General features: G+C 35.6%; 1 protein-coding gene across 1 annotated transcript in view; it reads right to left on the bottom strand.

The window, feature by feature from the left end:
* Positions 1-3,546: 3,546 nt before the first annotated feature.
* The window catches only part of ITGB1 (integrin subunit beta 1), a 44,166-nt gene continuing 27,654 nt past the window's right edge, over positions 3,547-20,058 (bottom strand). The window contains exons 8-16 of the mRNA XM_037052864.1: positions 19,859-19,954; positions 18,683-18,772; positions 17,786-17,926; positions 17,422-17,621; positions 15,000-15,238; positions 14,559-14,781; positions 13,664-13,896; positions 10,842-11,008; positions 3,547-4,400 (exon numbers count right to left, since the gene is read on the bottom strand). Coding sequence (XP_036908759.1) covers positions 4,335-4,400; positions 10,842-11,008; positions 13,664-13,896; positions 14,559-14,781; positions 15,000-15,238; positions 17,422-17,621; positions 17,786-17,926; positions 18,683-18,772; positions 19,859-19,954 — 1,455 coding nt within the window. The 3' untranslated portion in view covers positions 3,547-4,334. The remainder of the gene's footprint in view (positions 4,401-10,841; positions 11,009-13,663; positions 13,897-14,558; positions 14,782-14,999; positions 15,239-17,421; positions 17,622-17,785; positions 17,927-18,682; positions 18,773-19,858; positions 19,955-20,058) is intronic.

The following is a 20,058-nucleotide window of genomic DNA, read 5'->3' on the forward strand; positions in this document are numbered from 1 at the left end:
AAGCAAATCAGTTCTTCTGGTGATTTCCAGATCGGTGGTCTTGTGTACCTTCTAGGACCATGTGGGTCTCTCTAATGAGCTCTCTTGTGAAGCTGAGAATTTCTCCTACTGCCGCAACCCCCACAGGTTTTGAGACTATTTTCCTGTGCTTGAACCCTGGGTTGCACGGTTTGTCTTGCTCCCCAGTTGTTCCTCCCAGCTTATCTGCACACAAATGTGGTAACACCTGCTCTGCCAGCTGCCACCTCACCCACCTGGTCCTCCAGCCACTGTCTTGCTTGGAGTCCTCTCTGCTCCTCTTACCAGTCTGGATGAATGTTTCTTCTTTAATCCTTGGTTGTTAGACTTCCTCACCTTTCAATTTTCTGGCAGTTGGTTTTGGTTTTTAAATTTGTTGTTGTACTTCTTTTGGTTGTGTGAGGAGGCAAAGTGTATCTACGTACACCTCATTTTGGCTGGAAGGATTATAAGTCTTGTCATTTTAATTATGTGTGCCCATGTAGTCCTCATTCAGTCCAACTTGTTGGGGACTCTTCTGAGCTTCCTGGACTTGTGTTTCTTTTTCCTTTACCAGATTAGGTAAGTTTTCAGTCATTATTTCTTCAAAAAGGTTCTTGATCCCTTGCTTGCTATTCTCCTCTGATAGTTCCATGATGCGCATATTGTTATGCTTCATGTTGTCCATATATTTCTTAAACTCTTAGTTTTTAAAATTTTTTTCTTTTTGCTGCTCTACCTGGGTCTTTTTCTCTACTTGTCTACCAAATCACTGATTTGGTCCTGTGTTTCATCTAATCTAGTGTTTATTCCTTCCAGTGTATTATTTATTTCAGATATTGCATTCTTTATTTCTGGCTGGACCTTTTGTACATTTTCTATGTATTTTTTCATGCTGTTGAGTATTTTCATAATCATTACTCTAAAGTCTCTATTTGGTAAACTGCTTGCCTCTATTTCATCTGTCTTCTAATGAATGTTCTTTCATTTGGGATCCATTCTTTTGTCTTCCCATTTCAGCTCCGTATTTTCCTCTTTAATTGCTAAACTAATCAGATGTTGATCTAATCTATCTGTAATCAGCAACCTAGCATAAGCTCCACTGGGTGGGGCATGTAATTCCTGTGGGTGGGACTACTGCTTCCCCTCAGGCTTATGCCACTTGCAGGAGGGTGGTCTGCCTGAGAAAGATGGCTTCTGCAGTGTGGGGAATAACTCAGCACAGTAATCCTGGTAACTGTTCCTTTAGCTTTCTCCTCAGAGCCACCAGAGTCTCTTCAAATGTCTCTTCTATTCTACAAAGGAAATTTTATGCATTGGCACTTTAGGAGGCATTTTGTGTTTTGTTGTCTGTCCCTAGCAGACAGAAACCCTACTGTTTTTCATAGGTAGATGTCATCTGGGTTCCTTTCTGGCTCTGGTGCTTTAGGCTGGGGAGCCCAGCTTATGGTTTAGACCCTACCCTTCTCAGAAGGAACCCCTCGCTATTGAAATATCCCTCCGGAACTTCAGCTGCTGCCTGTGGGAGCTCAGGCAGCCCTATTGCAGCTCTTCCACACTCTACCAGTCTTGTTGTAGTAAAATGGTTTCTTCTGTCTGTCTGTGGTTATAAGGCTCCTCTCAGCTAGTGTTCATTGGTTATTGTTCATTGGTTATTCGGGATGATTTCAAAGAGAGAATCTTAAAAGCAGCAAGAGAAAGTTACCTACAAGGGAGTTCCAATGAGAGTGTTAACTAATCTCTCAACACAAACTATTCAGGCCAAAAGGGACTGGCATGAAATATTACAAAAAATAAAAATCAAGGACCTACGACCAAGACATTTAAAAGTGGAAGTGAAATAAAGAGCTTCCCCGACATGAAAAAGTTAATGGAGTTCATCACCACCAAACCAGTTTTATAAGATGAATAATATGAATAATAGAAAGGTAATAAATGCATATTCAACAATTACTTTAAAGGCAAAAAAATTAGATGTGCCAATCAACAGATAAATGGCTGAATGGATAATAAGACCATTTCATGTGTCACTATCAGAAGCTCACTTCATATCAAAAGACACCCAGAGAATGAAAGTAAAGGGACTGAAAAAGACACTTCATAAAAATGGTAATAAAAAAACTGCTTGGGTAGCAATACTTACACCAGACAAAACAGACTTTAAAACAAAGGGTATAACAAGAAACAGAAGGACCCAGCAATTTCATATCTGGATATTTATCTGAAGAAACCCAAAACACTAAAAAGACATATATATACCCGTGTGTTTACTGTAGCATTATTTACGATCGCCGAGATATGAAAGCAACCTAAGGGTCCATCAATAAGATGAATAGATAAAGAAAAAATGATGCATATATACAATGGAATATGATTTAGGCATAAAAAAGAAAGAAATTATGTAATCTGAAACAATATGGATGGACCTAGAGCATTATGTGTTCAGTGAAATAAGTGAGGCAAAGAAGGTCAAATGGCAGATGATTTCACTTATATGTGGAATCTAAAGAACAAAACACATACACATGCACAAAATGAACAAGCATATTAGAAACAAACTCAGACTCACAGATACCAAGAGCATTTTTGGAGAGGGTATAGAGAAGTTGGTTGAAAAAGTAAAGGGATTAAAGGAGTACAAACTAGTAGTTACAGAATAGTCAAGGGAAGGAAAGTACAGCATAGGAAATATAGTCAATAATACTGTAAAAACTACATATGGTGTCAGATGGGTACTACATTTCTTGAGGTGAACACTTTGTAAGTTACATAAGTATCTAATCATATGGTTGTACACCTAAAAGTAATGTACTACTGTACGTCAATTGTAGTAGAAAAAAATTAAAAATATTTAAAAAGGAAAAACCAGGAAAAAAGATAATTTTGCTTAATGTAGGGATGAAACCTATCTCCTAGTGTAGTGTAAACGGGGGAGGAGGAAGAGATATTTTTCCAATATTATTTAGAGAGCTCAAAGATAGTGTGAAAATCTACTTTATCATATTACTTATATCCATAGTACATCTTTTTTATTCTCTTTTTTAAAAAAAACTATGTTTTTAGCTTCTTAGGTGAAATACCCACTCACCAGTAAATTTTATATCAACCTCTTTAAGCTATAAAATTGTCATGCAAACACACTGACAAAATATACCAATATAGAATGAAAATATCCAGTTTAAGTTATTTTAGGCCTTTTTATTTAATAAATAAATTCAGTAAACAGCATTGTAAAAGTGAACTATTAAAATTAAAAGGCACTTAAAACAAGAATATGACTGATGTGAAACAAAGTGGGCAACTCAAACTGTGAGGAATAAATACACAGTGGTCTGTTACATAGCACTGACTGACAGTAAGGCTGGCATAGTGATAGTAATTGCATAAACTACAGTACAACTTCACATATTCATTAGGCAAATTTACAGCTAAAACATCAAAGAAAAAGTACTGATTAAAGAAAAGTCTTACCCCAAACTGTAGATACATTAAATGATTAGAAGTGGTGATGAAATGAAAAGCACCAGGCTTTAAACAAAACAAAATAAAATAAACTCACCCAAAGGTCCTAATCTGGAATATACTATGTAAATTAAGACCTTTATGTAAATAATGGTAAATTAAGGACTTTTGCCTAAATTTTCCCAATATTTTTAGCCAAGGCTTGAAGTTATAAAGAGAAGGCATAAAAGTTGTAAGTAACTCTTAAAATGGCACACATCTTTTTAAAGCTGTTTCCCCTTCCCAATTCTGACATTTTCCCATGGCTTCCGTAGATCATATATTTTAAAACTATTTTACACAACTAACTCCTAACACACTCATCTTTCAGATATGTCATCAGTCATGTATAACAGTCAGGTAGCGAAATAAATTTAAAACAATTCTAAGCTAGCTAGCAAGACATTTACCTTGGACTTTCTTATAACTGAAAAGTGACATATCTGTAAAGCTAAAAATCTGTTTGAATACTTCATACTGAGAAATGCTCATCATTCTCACTACTTTAACTATTGCCCTTTCAATCATCCTAGAAACGTCACTTAATCCAATAAGCACTTGATTCAAATAGTCCAGGAGGAAAAGGATAAAAAGGCACAAGGTGACCTTAGCTGATAAAAATAAGCATCCTGTCTCAAGTCTTGTGTCAGTCCCTGGCATTGATTATAACATTATTTTCAAAATTACAGAAAAAACTTAAGATTATACATATTGTACATTTTTAAAACCTGCACATGAGTAAAACCCACGGTGGCAATGCCCTAAAGCTACCTTATTCTGTGAGTATGAAAATCACTACTTTGCATTCAGTGTTGTACAATTTGTATAGGTAGTGCTCATTTTCCCTCATACTTCGGATTGACAACAGTTGTCACAGCACTCTTATAAATAGGATTTTCACCCTAAAAAGAAAAAGAAAAATGATCAGTTACTCTACTAAAAGCATGTAATACTACTATATAAAACAATATTAAAAGTGATAGTCACTTTTGGAAGCTGTTTCTATTTTATCAGTCTAGATATCACATTCCATTTTTTAAAAAGTATTAGTAAAAGTTTACACTAATATGAAAAAGGGAAGTTTTACTCAACAGGTCTAAAAAGCTGCCCTATAATCTGGCATTATTCATTCCTGAGTCTTTCCTCCAGTGCAGAGTTCATTCAAGAATGTCCTCAATGGCAGTGTTCTGCTCTGGTTTCTCTCTTTCAACTAGCTTTGAATGCCTGTCTTAAGAAAGAATTAACTCTTTTGCCATCAACTGCCTAATTCTTAAGCCTTTATTGTGCACAGAAGATGCCTGTTAATTAAAGAGAACCCTTGGCTTTCATTTCTCTGAGGGAAGGAGGTGTTCTGAGGTTCTTCCACAAAAGTTGCTAATTTAGAGAGCTCTGGGGTAAGGTTTTCAGTGTCACTCAGGGCATTGAGCCTCCACCAAGTCACTACATAACTAAATCTGCTTATAATGTTAACAAACATAATTACCACTCTTCATAAAATATTATTCTTCAATATGGTACTGGTAAAATGTTTTATTTTTATTGTGATACTGTATTTTAACAAACTATTAAAATCAGATCCAGTAAATGACTCAAGCCATAAACACAAGAGTTCTTTCAAGATCAAAAAGTATATTGAGTGATATTTTAGGCAAGAAAATAACTAAGAAAACTATTTTTAAAAAATAAGTAAAAGAAAAAGGGAAAAGGGAAAATTCATGATAGGCAGCTCAGGTAGAAAAAAATTTTTGAAAATAAAAAGGGGAAAATAACATACAACCCCATACTACCACTTTCTGAAAAAAGTCTCATGCTAATTGATACATTCAGCTATCTGCTACAGCACTCTGTTTCCTCCTGTTCTTGTAGACTGAAAGTAGACTTGAAAGCCAAGTGAGAAATAACTGCCCAATAATTCTCTATCAGAGAAAATTACAGTGAGTACAAATCAAATATTAAATAAAAACTGAAAACATTGAGACAAAAATTATGATTTAAAAATTTTTAGTTATCCTGGCTGGTGTAGCTCAGTGGATTGAGCACAAGCCTGTGAACCAGAGGATCACGGTTAGATTCCCAGTCAGGGCATATGCCTGGGTTGCAGGCCGGTTCCCTATAGGCCAGTTCCCAGCAGGGGACCCACAAAAGGCAACCATATATTGATGTTTCTTTCGCTCTCTCCTTCTCCTCTAAGATAAATAAATAAATAAAATCTTTAAAAAAATGTTTAGTTATATCTTACTGGTTGCAGTTAGTTTTTAAAAATATTTATAGAAAGCATATAAACAGTAATTCTTGCTGTTAAATTTTATTCACACTTCACTACAGAGTATATTTGGATCTGGCTTTAATTGCCACAATTTCTGCATTCTAGAAGGATACAGTCTGGTGGATGACAAACAGGAAAATAAGTCACTTTAATATAGTACAACACAAAGTAGAATTACATGCATAACAAAAAAAATAATTTAAGAAAAAGTGAATTGACTTTGAGATCAGAAATATTGTCATAGTGAAACTGAGTACAGATAAAAATATTGAAAGGTAAATAGAAACATACACAAATCAAAGTTCAAGGTGTAGGAAAAGGAATAGCACATTTATGCAGAAATATCTCTGGCTCAGAGTTTTAAAGGGTGCATGTAGGAGTGTATGTTTTGAGCAGTGGGGAATAGAGAAGAGACAAGAAAGAAGACAGTGCCAAATCAGGCAAGGTCCTCTATGCCATGCTAAACAGATGGAATTTTATCCTGTAGACAGGAAAGCAACGAGGGGACACATAAGGGCCGGGTCCTGAGAGACACCAAATAAACCACTATGATTTCAGTAGTTAGTCTGAATACCAGTGAAAACATAATGACATGCCTTAGCTCCAATCCCTTGTCCCCTCATAGTGCAAAATGCAGCTCAATTTTTCATTTTTTTCAGAAACATGGAGGAACTAAGGAGCCCTCAAAAACAAATAATATAGATGATAAAAGTCATATATCAGCCCTGGCTGGTGTAGCTCAGTGGATTGAGCGCGGGCCTACGAACCAGAGGATCGTGGTTCGATTCCCAGTCAGGGCACATGCCTGGGTTGCAGGCCGGTTCCCTGCAGGCCAACTCCCAGCAGGGGACGCACAAAAGGCAACCATACATTGATGTTTCTCTCCCTCTCTCCTTCCCCTCTAAAGATAAATAAATAAAATCTTTTAAAAAAAATCATATATCAAATTCTGAGCTCTAATCCCAACTGAAGCCAATACCTTATCACAAACACATTACAGCAGACATTTCACAATAGAGACAGTAAACTGGATCCTAGCAACTACATTCTTAACAAGTTATAGAGTACAAATAAGTTACACTTGTTATTTCCATCTATAGTACTGCCCATTCTTTCACATATGCTGGGAAAATAATCACTTAATTAAGTTTATTTAAAGTAATGCTTTAGGTAAATCTAATATTTAATACTTAAGAATTATAAAGGAAGTAAAAAAACAAACAAACCCAGAAAATAAAAAATGAAAGAAGGAGAAAAAAACACTTGTTATGGACAAGCCCAAAGTACAATTTATATGGCAGAACTTACCTTTGGAGGAAAGTTTCCCTTTTCATATACACAAACATTTGTATTTATTATTTCAAAGACCATTCAAACAAAAATTCAACATGCAAGGTTAGAGGTGAAATGAAACTATTTGCATTAAGCATCATTTTAAATGGAGATAAAGAAAAATAATTCAGATTAGTTTTCATCATTCAGAATGCAACCCACCTCTATCCCCAACAAAAAAAGCAAAGCCTATTTAAATCAAGAGAATAGGGTTATATTGAGAAATGTACTCAATAAAATTTCATCTTTGTGCTCACTCTGGAATGGCTAACAGGGATAGCTACAGAATCACCTCTACAAAATACATTAGATATACAATGCATGATTGTGGGAGATTAGAAACCCATTTATTTTTACATAACTTCAAAGGAAAGCAGAATAAAGATTTTCATCCACTTGAACAATTATAAAGTTGATAATCTGGTTTTTCTAATGTCACTACATGAGAGTCTTATGAGCTGAAATAATTACAGTGGCTGCTCATTATCCAAAATATGTTAATAATATAATTGATTGGCCCTGGCTGGTATAGCTTAGTGGATTGAGTATGGGCCATGGACCAGGTTCCCAGTGAGGGGTGCACGAGAAGCAACCACACAATGATGTTTTTCTCCTTCTCTTTCTCCTTCCATTCCCCTCTGTCTAAAAATAAAATAAAACCTTTAAAAATAAATAAAGATGACAAAATATGTATATATAAAATGACTGGTAAATTTTGGTCCCATATCAGAAAAGTGCTTTATAAGCCATGATTTATTTTAATTTCTTGATATTCATTCATCAAATTCTATTTTTTATTTAGTTTAATTTTTCTTAACAAACCAACTCAGAATAATCTGTAGTTACTAGTCTCTCTGGATTTCACTAATGAATAGACATTTTTACATTTGCTTCTTTAATTATCCAAAATGCTTATTTTGGCTGAAAAAGTAACATTTCAGCCAAAAACTAAGTTAGCAATTCAAACACTGAGTTTTGGTATTATTAATAATTTCCTTCAAAGTATAATTCAACGCACAGTAAAGGTAAAAGATTTTACCTTTTGGACATACAGAGTTTCTTCTATGAGAAATAATCCTATGAAATTGTCAATATTTGACTGCTTTGACGTACCACAAAAAAGAAAGAGAGTGAGGAAAGTTCTGAGAAAGGAAAGTAGGGAGAAAGAAGTGAAGAAAGAAAAGTCCAAGCAAATCAGTTTTCTTCTAAAAATGACTTCCTGGAAAGTACTATGTAAGAAAAAGAATGTGGCAAGTCTCAGACTAAAGTGAAAATGGAACAACCTGCCTATATATGAATCTGACTATATTTTTCTGCCATAAAATTTAATGTTGCCATTTCAAGTCTCAAAATCTGCTTAGAAATAAAAATGAGACCAGTAATAGATTCTAATATTATTAATATTTCCTATATATCTAAAAATACTAACATTCTAGTATTAAGATTTTAGTTATTATTTTATAAGCAAAACTACAGCTTTGGTTTCTATGTAATAAAGTGATTTCCCCCTTTTACAATGTTTATCCAATACAGCAGTGTTATTCTAAGTTACAATAAATGACAAAAGCTATAATTCTATATAAAGCCTCATCTATCTCTTCCTAATTGGGTAACAGTCTTCTAAGAATATGTGATTGCTACCAGTTCAAGGAAATGGAGCCCAACTGCCTGGGTTTGTGTCTCAGCTCTTCCACTAAGAGGATGTGAACTTGGACCAAGTTACCTAGTCCTTCTTGTGCCTCAGTTTTCTCATGTATGAAATCAGTAGTTGGGAAAGGAAAGAAGAATTCTATATGACCAGGAAGGAGAAATTGTTCTAATCACAATCTTTTTATCACAGAGTTTTAGGGGTTTATACTAAAATATTCTAGAAGCACTTCATAAAAATACAAATATAAGGAAGAATCCTGTCCACTATTGGGAAGACAATGAATTTATCATTCAGGTAAAAGATAGGCCCACCAAAATAACTTGTCCTAATTTACAGAAGAGAATAAGCAAGCCTTATTACAACTATGAAATTTTCAACCAAGTTTTTATTTAAAACTATAAACTTTTCTCTTTAGAGTCTTGGTTATTTTTTTTAAAGTTCAATATTACATTTGAGTATTAGACTCATTCAATGATTAGCAAGAAATATACGAACATATACAAATAAAAGGTCTTCTGGTTTTTAACAGAATTTCAAACTGCAAGAACAAAGAATCTCAAAATTGTTCTGGATCAACAAATGTTATGCCAGGTTACATTTATTTTGTCCTATTTTGCAATTTAGATTCACATTCATTTTTCACCCTAAAACTTACACAAGAAAACTTTTTCTATAAGGATAATACCATCTAAAGCACTGGTTTATAGTGAGGATTATGACTGACATGCTGATATCACGTCAGTCAAAAACAACACCATGCATTAGACATTCTGAGTGACTCATTGTTAAAGACATGAAAAACTAAAGCTCTGGAAACTGAGTGGCTCAACGCCATTCTACTTGGTGGAAGAGCTGGGATTTCACCCTATTCTGTCAGACCACAAAGCACATTCTCTTTTCACTACTGCTGCTTCTAGGCCATTATTTTAAAGCCCTTCTAAAACTAACTCTAAATTAACACACAAAAAAGAAAGGGCTAATATAATCATATAAAGAAAGCCAGATTAAAAAAAATAGCAATAGTGATAAAGGACACACAGTGCAGTCAAAAAAGATGACAATTCACATGCAAAGATAGAAAATGAAAAAAAAATACGAACGGCACTTAGAGACCAGCTTTACGTCCATAGTTTGGATTCTTGAAATTATTAATAGGACTCCTGTAAATTGGATTTTCTTGCTAAAGTAAAAGAAATAGTTTCTAATGATTTCATCAGGAAAAATGAACATGTACAGTGTTTAAACACTATAAAAAAGAATTTTTACTATTTCACTAATTTTACTATTTTTATAATTCTAAAGTTCATTATTTAAAAAAAAACAAGTAAACTACACTAAAATGCAAATGACTAAAATTCATGTACAATTTAAAAACACTAACAATGGTCACAGCCTTCCTGTATTACAAGATGACTACATGAGGGCCAACATCTGGCCACCCTAGCTCTGACACCAAATTTCAAAGCCCTGAACACTAGCACAAACTTTAGCCACTAACATGTAAAAACAATTTTTTATATAAAGCAAGGTTATTTGCTTTATAGTTTATATACCCTTTATATATGCTTTTTAAATACAGTTAGTTCTATGAATTCTCAAATTTATAAACATATCCACAATCAAGGTCATCCCAAAAAGATGCCTCATGACCTTTACCCCCACTCCAGCCCCTGAAAAACCACAGATCTGACTGCTGTCCTTCTGGTTCTGCCTTTTCCAGAATGTCATATAAATGAAATCATACAGTATGTAGCCTTTTGAGTCTGGGTGCTTTTCACTTAAGGTTCTTCGTTTTAGAGAGAGGGAGGGAGGGAGAGAGAGAAAGAATCTTTCCATTGAAGAGGATTCCACTTTACATGAGATGAAAAGGCAGAAGAGCTGATTTAAGATCAAAATTATTAAAGAAATAAAAATACTGACCACAGTAACCAGAAGTTACATTCTTACAGCATTTTAATGAATATATTTGTTTTTTTACTAAATGTAACACTTAATGAGGACATTAATAATCAGTTTTAGAGTTAATAAACAAGTCTCAGAAACACTACATTTACTTTATGACCTGCCTTACTTTTTAGATATTTTGCAACTTACCGTGTCCCATTTGGCATTCATTTTTTCCTTTTCAAATTTGGCAAATTCCCTTCGGTCATGAATTATCATTAAAAGCTTCCAAATCAGCAGCAAAGCAAGGCCAATCAGAACAATTCCAGCCACCACACCAGCTACAATTGGAATGATGTCTGGACCAGTGGGGCACTCTGTAAAGTATGGGAAAAAAAAAACAAAACAAAACTGAGCACACAAGGGATTAATGTGTGTAGAGTACAGCTAAGACTTACAAAGAACTGAACAGTCTCTTATAAAAAGGTAAGTGAATATAAACTACCCCAAAGAATCTATAAAAGACATTAAAACAAGTGAGTTTACAAGGCCACACGTTAGATGATTAATAAAAAATCATTATGTAGACTTCCGGCCAAGATGGAGGGGTAGGTAAAAACACTGCCTCCTTGCACAATGAAGTTTAAAGACAACAAAGTTTTAGTAACAAATATGCAACCAAAACACAGAAAATTGAACTACATGGAAGTCCAACAACAATGAACCCTTCAGCCAGTCCGGTTAAGAGGTGTGGAGTCAGTGGCTGGCGGAGCAGGGTTGTGCAGGAAAACTCAGCCAGCCCAACCAAAGCGTGTGGGCGGCGGTCGGCAGATCCCAGGCGTGGGGTTGCAACGGATAGACCCAGTGAGGGCGCAAGGCGGCAGGCTGACTGTGGTCACACATTTGTGTGCAGATAAACCAGGCGAAGGAGCAAGCAGGGAGACGGACCATGCAGGCCCCAGCAGTGGGAAGCAGCAGAGGGGACGGCCACTGCCCCTCTCTGACCCCGCCCCCACATACAATGTCACAACCCAGCAACTGAGTTGCCCCGCCCTAACGAACATCTAGGGCTCTGCCCCTCATATGTAACAGGCAGGAACAGACCAAAACATTATGGCTCAAGAAGAACTCAAAGCCCCAGAGCCAATAACTCTAAGTGACAAAGAAATAGCCAACCTATCAGGTGCATAGTTCAAAACACTGGTGATCAGAATGCTCATAGAACTGGTTGATTTTAGTCACAAATTAGATGAAAAAATGATGGCTACGCTAAGTGAAATGAAGCAAAATGCATAGGGAACCGATAGTGATGGGAAGGAAACTGGGACTCAAATCAAGGGAGTGGACCAGAAGGAAGAAAAAAATGACCAAACAGGCTCTGGCTGGTGTAGCTCAGTGGATTGAGCGCGGGCCTGTGAACCAGACGATCGCGGTTCGATTCCCAGTCAGGGCACATGCTTGGGTTGCAGGCCAGTTCCCAGCAAGGGACTCACGAGAGGCAACCATACATTGATATTTCTCTCCTTCTCTCCTTCCCTTCCTCTCTAAAGATAAATAAATAAAATCTTATCAATGCAACCCCAAGTCAAATTCCTGGCAGAATTTTTAGCGTTATCAGCAAATTAATTCTAAAATTTAAAAGGAAAGCAGAAAACTTGGGAAGTGCTTGAAAAACACTTTTGGAAAAGAACAAAGTTGAACAACTCACATTATCAGACTTCAAAAATAGTATAAAGTGGCAGTAATTGAAACAGTGTAGTATCAGCTAAGATAGTTGCAGAGATTTAACGGAATAGAATATTAGACTCAGAAATAGGCCCACACAGCCATGGCTGGTGTAGCTCAGTGGATTGAGCATGGGCCTGTGAAGGAAAGGGTCTCCAGTTCGAATCCTGGTCAGGGCACACGCCTCGGTTGCAGCCAGTAGGGGGACAGTAGGGGGACACATGAGAGGCAATCATACATTGCTGTTTCTCTCCCACTCTTTCTCCTTCCCTTCCCCTCTCTCTAAAAATAAACAAATAAATAAATAATATATTTTAAAAAAAAAGAAAGAAACACGCCCACACATACATTAGCTCATTTCAACAAAGGTTAAGAAAGGTCAGTCTTTTATACAAATGCTGCTAGAACTACTGGACATTCATATGCAAAAAAACCCCTGAACCTTACTCCAATACTAAGATTAACTCAAATGGGGTAAAGACCTAAGTGAAAAACCAAAACTATAAAACTTCTAGAAGAAAACACAGGAGAAAAATCTTTATGAACTTGAGTTAGACAAAGAGCTCTCAGATGAAATAACAAAAGCAAGATATATAAAAGAAAAACTTGGTAAACTGTAATTCAATTAAAATAAAAGATTCTTGTCTTCAAAAAAATCTTGCTAACAAAATGAAAAGACAAGGAAGAAAAGACTGGGAGGCACTATTACAAAACACAAATCTGAATAGGCAAAACAGTATTGAGAGTTTAGAAACCAGTTTGGCTCTTCCCTGTAAACATATGCATCCCATATGGCCCCAAATCCATTCTTTTCTTTCTTTCTTTCTTTCTTTTTTTTTACTTAAAAAAAATTTAATCTTCATTGTATTTTTTTCCATTACCAAATCCATTCTTAGTATCTATCCAAGAGAAATAAAAACTTACATTCCCACAAAAAATATACAAAAAAGCACATAGAAACACCAAGCTCCAAGTTAAATTATCATCAATAATAGTGTAATACATCAATAATGATGTATTACTAAGTGTCAGGCACTGTGTCAACTACATTGTGTGGACCACTGCACTTAATCTTCAAACTATCCACTCATAAAACTTCAGACTTGCTTTCTCTTCCTCATTTCTTACATCGTTACTTAAATACTATTTTAAACTTCGAGACTAAAAATGGCAGTGTCCCAACTTGAAACTAAAATAATCAAGCTGGAGGCTATTCCTGGACATCAGAGAAATTGCTGGTAGGCCTAGAGAGCAGAAACAAGACATAAGAGAAAATGAAAGGCATTTTGAAACCATCGGATTTATACCTGGGGTCTCTACAACGTGTACAATAGCCTCATTATTCCCATTCACCGAATAGGTGAAGTAGAACCAGCAATCATCAACATCCTTCTCCTTGCAGTGGGACAGGGGATCAACCTGGCCTGGTTGGGGTAACTTGTCTCGACTTTCAACTTTGGTAATGTTAAAATGGGAACATTCCTGTGTGCAGGTATCTTTCTTTTCTCCTTTATTGAAGGCTCTGCACTGAACACATTCTCTGTTAAAACACAAATTATTACATTTAAAATTTATTATTTAAAATTGCTTAAAGGTTATTGTGTGGGCTAGACTCAAAATCTGACCAAATTAAACCTAAAGCAATGAAATATTCGAATAAGTGGAGAGTTATACAATATTTATCAATGAGAAACTAAATATAAAGAAGCTAGTTTCCCAAGTGAAATGATAATTTATTACAGTTCAAACTAAAATCCTGAAACAGAAATAAGACTAGTAAAATAAAACTAGCCCTATCATATATTAAATACATAACATAAAACCAAAATAACTTAGACAATTTGTTGCTGATACAGTAACAGTTCTTCAAGAGGCAAAACCTTCAATTGTGCTTAGTCAAAAGGTAGTAATTCAGCAATTGGTAATGCTAATTTAACAAAGGTATATTATTTGTTATAATTAAATCTGTATAATGATATTATACAGATTTAATTACATAACAAATTCAAATCAAAGTAACAGTACTACTCTCATATCATATGTTCCAATACCATGAAGTATTGAGAAAGGATATTTTAAGATTTAAAGATTGGGCTTCTGTGGTGCATATAATTTACAGTGGTAATTATTATGGGTACTCTTGTGGATTTAGTGATAATACACAGGGCAACAGACAGTAAATATCAACTATTTTGAACTTACTTATGTTCAGCACAGACACCGAGACAGGTCTGGCACATCTCACAAGTTGGCCCTTGAAACTTGGGATCTGTGCACTTGCAGGCGCCACATTCACATATGCCCCGGCCATTGCAGATCTGTCCATTTGTGGCCATGCATGATGTCGTGTCCAGAGAGCAGTCACACGCACTGCCTGTATAGTTGGGGTTGCACTCACACACACGGCACTTGCAAACACCATTTCCTGTAGTTAAAAATATCATTTCTTGTAACAACGGTTAAACATATAAAGACTGAAGCATTAACTTAAAAGTAAAAATAAGCAATAATGAGGAAGAAAGTGTATCTAAAAGATAAATGGACCCTCAATGCCGTACTATTTATCACAAAGCAAACTCCAAATATTTTTATTGTATTAAATGAGAATTACATTTTATAACCATTTTCTGACCACTTTCTCACCTCCACAAATTAAGCCGTTGGATCTATCACAGTTGAAATTATCACACTCGCAGAATTTGCCAGAATAAATTTCATTTGTATTATCTCTCTTCCTACAAACACACTGCCCACAGACACACTCCCCATTGTTGCTGCAGATCTCAGTGCTGTTTTCTTTCCTGCAGTATGCATCCATGTCTTCACTGTTTACTTCATCTGTGCTGCATTCACAGTGTCTGCCAACACGTCCCTCATTGCACCTAAGGAGAGAGTCCAATATTTCAATCCCATAAAATAACAACAAAATAACTAGTTATGCTTGTGCAAAGAATGAGAGAAGAGATAAGACTGTGAACAATATCTTGAAACTACAAGTACATTACACAGTGTTTCTGTACACAAAAGTGTATATATGCACACAAGATCAGCCATTCCAGTTCATACAGAATAGATGCAAGGGTCTAAGAAAAAAATCTTTCTTAAGGAGAGTAACTTTTTAATTAAGATAAAACTGTAATCTAGCAATAAGTAGGTAAATAAAACATTTACAAACAGGATAAATTTATTTTTAAAGAGTATGTTTCCAAGTGATACCCTATTATATTTGCTACTATAGGTGAAGTATCTATAAATTTAGTGCAATGGTCCAATTGTTAATCTAAAAAAGCACAATAAAAGCACCCTAAAAGTGCATGGAAGCTGAAGAAAAACATTGAGCATTATCACTTTAAAACAGAAGTAACATACTGTTTACAAATAAATGTATCCCACCCTGATTGGTGTGGCTTACTGGGTTGGGTGTCCTCCCACAAACCGAGAAGTTGCCGGTTTGANTTTACAAACAGGATAAATTTATTTTTAAAGAGTATGTTTCCAAGTGATACCCTATTATATTTGCTACTATAGGTGAAGTATCTATAAATTTAGTGCAATGGTCCAATTGTTAATCTAAAAAAGCACAATAAAAGCACCCTAAAAGTGCATGGAAGCTGAAGAAAAACATTGAGCATTATCACTTTAAAACAGAAGTAAGATACTGTTTACAAATAAATGTATCCCACCCTGATTGGTGTGGCTTACTGGGTTGGGTGTCCTCCCACAAACCGAAAAGTTGCCGGTTTGATCTCCCGACAGGGCACATGCCTGAGTTGCAGGTTCGGTCCCTGTGAGAGGTGCCTGACTGATGTTTCTCACATTGCTGTTTCTCTCCCCCCACTTCCCCTTTCTCTAAAAATAAATAAATGGAGTCTTTGGGGGGAAAAATGTATCCTATGGGTCCAGACTTTTCAGACACCCTGTATATTTTTAAAACACCTGATGCTTATAGACACTGAATACATTAATTCTGTAGTGTCTGCTAAATATATAAAGGGAAAGAAGGCAAAAACATATTCAAGATAACCTGTTTAGTTAAATGATATTTTACTAAAATTGCATCTATATGACTCGGGATATGTACATGAAAAATAAACACCTCAAAAGCTCTTTAGAACAGATAGTTAATAACTGATGGTGAAATACAAACATTTCTTTTTTCTCATGATTAAAACCCTTAAGAGGCCAGTCCTTTGGGACTGACGTTTAATTAAAAATGCTCCCTTCCTATTACAATTTTAAGGGGAAAGCTGTATAAAGAGTATTTTTAATTGTAATTTCTTAAAGTTTATTTTAGTTTTAGACAGTGGAAAAGGGAGAGAAAAAGAGAGGGAGAAAAACAGCAATGTGTGGCCACCTCTCACGAACCCCTGACTAGGGATCTGGCCTGCAACCCAGAAAGGCATGTGCCCTGACTGGGAATCAAATCAGCAACTGTTTAGTTCACAGGGCGGCACTCAATCCATTGAGCCACATCAGCCACAGTATCAATTGTAATCTTTAATTAAAAAGTACGTAACCACAGTGTAGAAATGCAATTTAAAATAATTTGATTAAAGTTAATTTGATTGTAAGTTCTGAAATACTGTTTTCTTAATTTTGTAAAATGTATTTAACAAAATTATTTTAACAATGTAGAAGTATATGTAATATACAGTGAACATCCTTTATTGCTTCCTAATTTCATTTCCCAGATAAAATCAACATTGTAAGTTTGATCTATTTTTCCAAAAAAGTTTTAATAAACATATTACTCTAAGCATACTTAGCTCTAGAAAACTCAGATTGCTATTATATGAGAGAAAAAAGCCCAAATGCTACCTTAATAGTTTGTTAAATACACATCTTAAATGAAAATAAAAGCTTTACTTTAAAGAGCAGTCTTAAGAAAAAAAGGCAAGGAAGAACTTTCTATAAATATCACACACAAGATCATACTGGTTAGAACAACACATTTATTTGCTCCATATAGAGACTTTTCACTGGATGTCCCCAAACACAGCCTGCCTATAACTTTCCCAACCAATCAATGCCTCCCCGGGTCCTTCTCCAACAACCTCCAGCATACCTGCACGCACCACACTCAAATGTTCCATTCCCTTCATGGCACTTTGGGCTGCCAGGGATGCCTTCCCTCTGGCACTCGCACTCACAGATGAACTGAAGAATAATCTCTACTTCTTCAGTGAAGCCCAGAGGCTTAATTTTAATGGTTTCAGAATTCCTATTTGGGCATTTATTTGAAGTTATGCTAATTTCAAATTTAACCTTAAAGAAAAACACAAGATTAAAATTTAAGTTAACAACTAAGCATTTCAAATCTACTAAAAATATTTCAAAAAGGCACTCATTTCCTTTATTCTCACATTACAAACTAGACTGCTTATAAAAACAATTTTTTCTTTTCTTCGGAAAATATTTATATAACCTACCTCATCTCCAATGGAAATATTGGAGCATTTTCTTCCATTTTCCCCTGTTCCATTCACCCCATTCTTGCAGTAAGATTTATAATTTATTGTTACTCCTTCTGGCAATTTGCTGTTTTCCAAAATTACTTCTGAGGAAAGGGACTAAAACAAAGACTAATTATACACAGGAAAGGCAAAGAAAATGCTACTGTAAAATAAGTTGAATACATAAAACCAATGAGTACAATAAACTGTTAAGAGAATATCATTTAAATAAAATAATTGAAACCAAATCCTGAGTGCCCAGAAAACACAGAACCTAAGAGAAGCAGACTTTAATTAATTAGGATCAACCAGTGTCACCCCCATAAATTCAAGATCAATTCTTCCAAATAATGTACATGATGGAAAAGAGTATTGTTTTAATTACTGAACTGAAATAATGACAATCATATGGCATAGAAGCTTGATATTAATTTTGAGGAATCCTAAGAACTAGGAACCCACATCATCTTTCCCCATTGGCAATATGGCCCTATGACCTCAGCTAACCTGGGACAAATTGGCTAAGAAACTATGTTAACCCTGGCAAAAAACACAAAAACAAGTAAAAAGATTTCAGCCAGTGCTTTTTAAGAATCTCAGACTGCTCAGGACAAATACAAAAGGCTGCAGCATAAAAGGTATCCTTGTAGGATGGGAATTTACGCTGTTAAGATGGGGAACAACTCTGGGATAGACATGGAACAACTGGAATCTTGAAAACTGTAAAAATCTCCCTCTTTTTTTCTTGATCAGGGTCATCCTAAAACATTTTGGGAATCTCTGAATTGTGTTATGAAGGGAGGTTTACTTTTTTTCAGCAAAGTATTCTCAACAGGGTACTGTCCACATAGATCTTATTTAAAGTGTACTCACATTGTATGCATCAATGATCAATTGAATTACATTGCTAGAATTTGCAGATAATGTTCCTACTGCTGACTTAGGGATCAAATTTTTCAGTTCCTGCAATTAAAAGATAAACATATAAAATACAAATATATTCATTCGACCATCAGCATCCACTGAGTACCTTCTACTTATTTTTACACACCAGTTCTCTATACATTTTCCAAATAATGAAAAAAGTCAGAACTGAAAAAGAACACTTAATTTTACAATATGTATTAAAAATATAAAATACTTTGGTAAAATCCAGGCTTGTTGGGAACTGCTCTACCTGGTTTCAGGAACTGTAACTACCCCCCTTTGCTAAGGATGAGCAAGCAACCTCAGGAATGTGAGCCACAGGAGACAAAGCTTGTCTCTGGTAGCAAATGCTGCCTCAGTTTACTCCCACTGCCCCCAAAGCACGGTCGATGTTCATGATGGGTAAGACTCCTCACAGTGAGGGGCAACCTAAGCCAGATACAATCACTTGGGAGGCCATCATGGAAGGACTTGGGGGGCTGCGACAAAGAGGGAGCACTGGACCCTTGCCCCGCAGCTATGTGACATAGCCTGAGTCCCCATGTCCTCTGGGAGAAGAACTTCCTGGCTCTAATCCACTTAAGCCTGAATACTTGATGGGGAGGGGTGCAGCTTCTTGCCTTGCTAGAGCAGTATCTGGGGAGAAATCTGACATAAGAAAGAATTCCAAAAAATCTTGTGAAACCTGCTTTGATAAGGGTGCTTTCATTCATATATTAAGGGTCCAAGCAGGAAATGAGTATGTCTCCCAAAGTTTCTGCAAACCTCTTTCCTGACAGACACTAACTCAGACTAAGCCCTCAGATTTCTTTGAAATGTTATCTACTGTTTGATCCTTGCCACCCTGTATTCCTGTGTATTACAACCCAAAAAAATCCCCTGGAGAAAAGGGCTCCTGGCATTTTTCCTCTGAGAAACTGGCCACCTCTCCTCCCCAAGCAGATCATGTCTTTGTAGTGTTCACTTTCATCTGTGGTGGATGGGGGGACTTGAGGGCAAAGTCCCCCACATAGTCTGTCTGATATTTTTCCACACTTACCCTGAGACATATGATTTTGCTTCTAATCACTAAAGAAAGAGGGTCTAGAAATTTTGTTCTTTTTATTTTGCACATATAGTTACCTTGTAAACGGGCTGAAATTCTTCAGTAACTGCAAAAATCGTCTGAATGTTATTTTCACTTAGTTTTTGGACAAGGTGAGCAATAGAAGGATAATCCTTAAAAAATAAGTAATAAAATTTTAGTATGTAACTACATGCCTTTTGCAGTTTTTTAAGAAAATCATAATAATTTACATATGTAAATGAATTACTTACACAAG

This window comes from Sturnira hondurensis, unplaced genomic scaffold (assembly GCF_014824575.4).
Source record: "Sturnira hondurensis isolate 20B ecotype Veracruz unplaced genomic scaffold, ASM1482457v3 Scaffold0007607, whole genome shotgun sequence".
Taxonomy (NCBI): Eukaryota; Metazoa; Chordata; class Mammalia; order Chiroptera; family Phyllostomidae; genus Sturnira; species Sturnira hondurensis.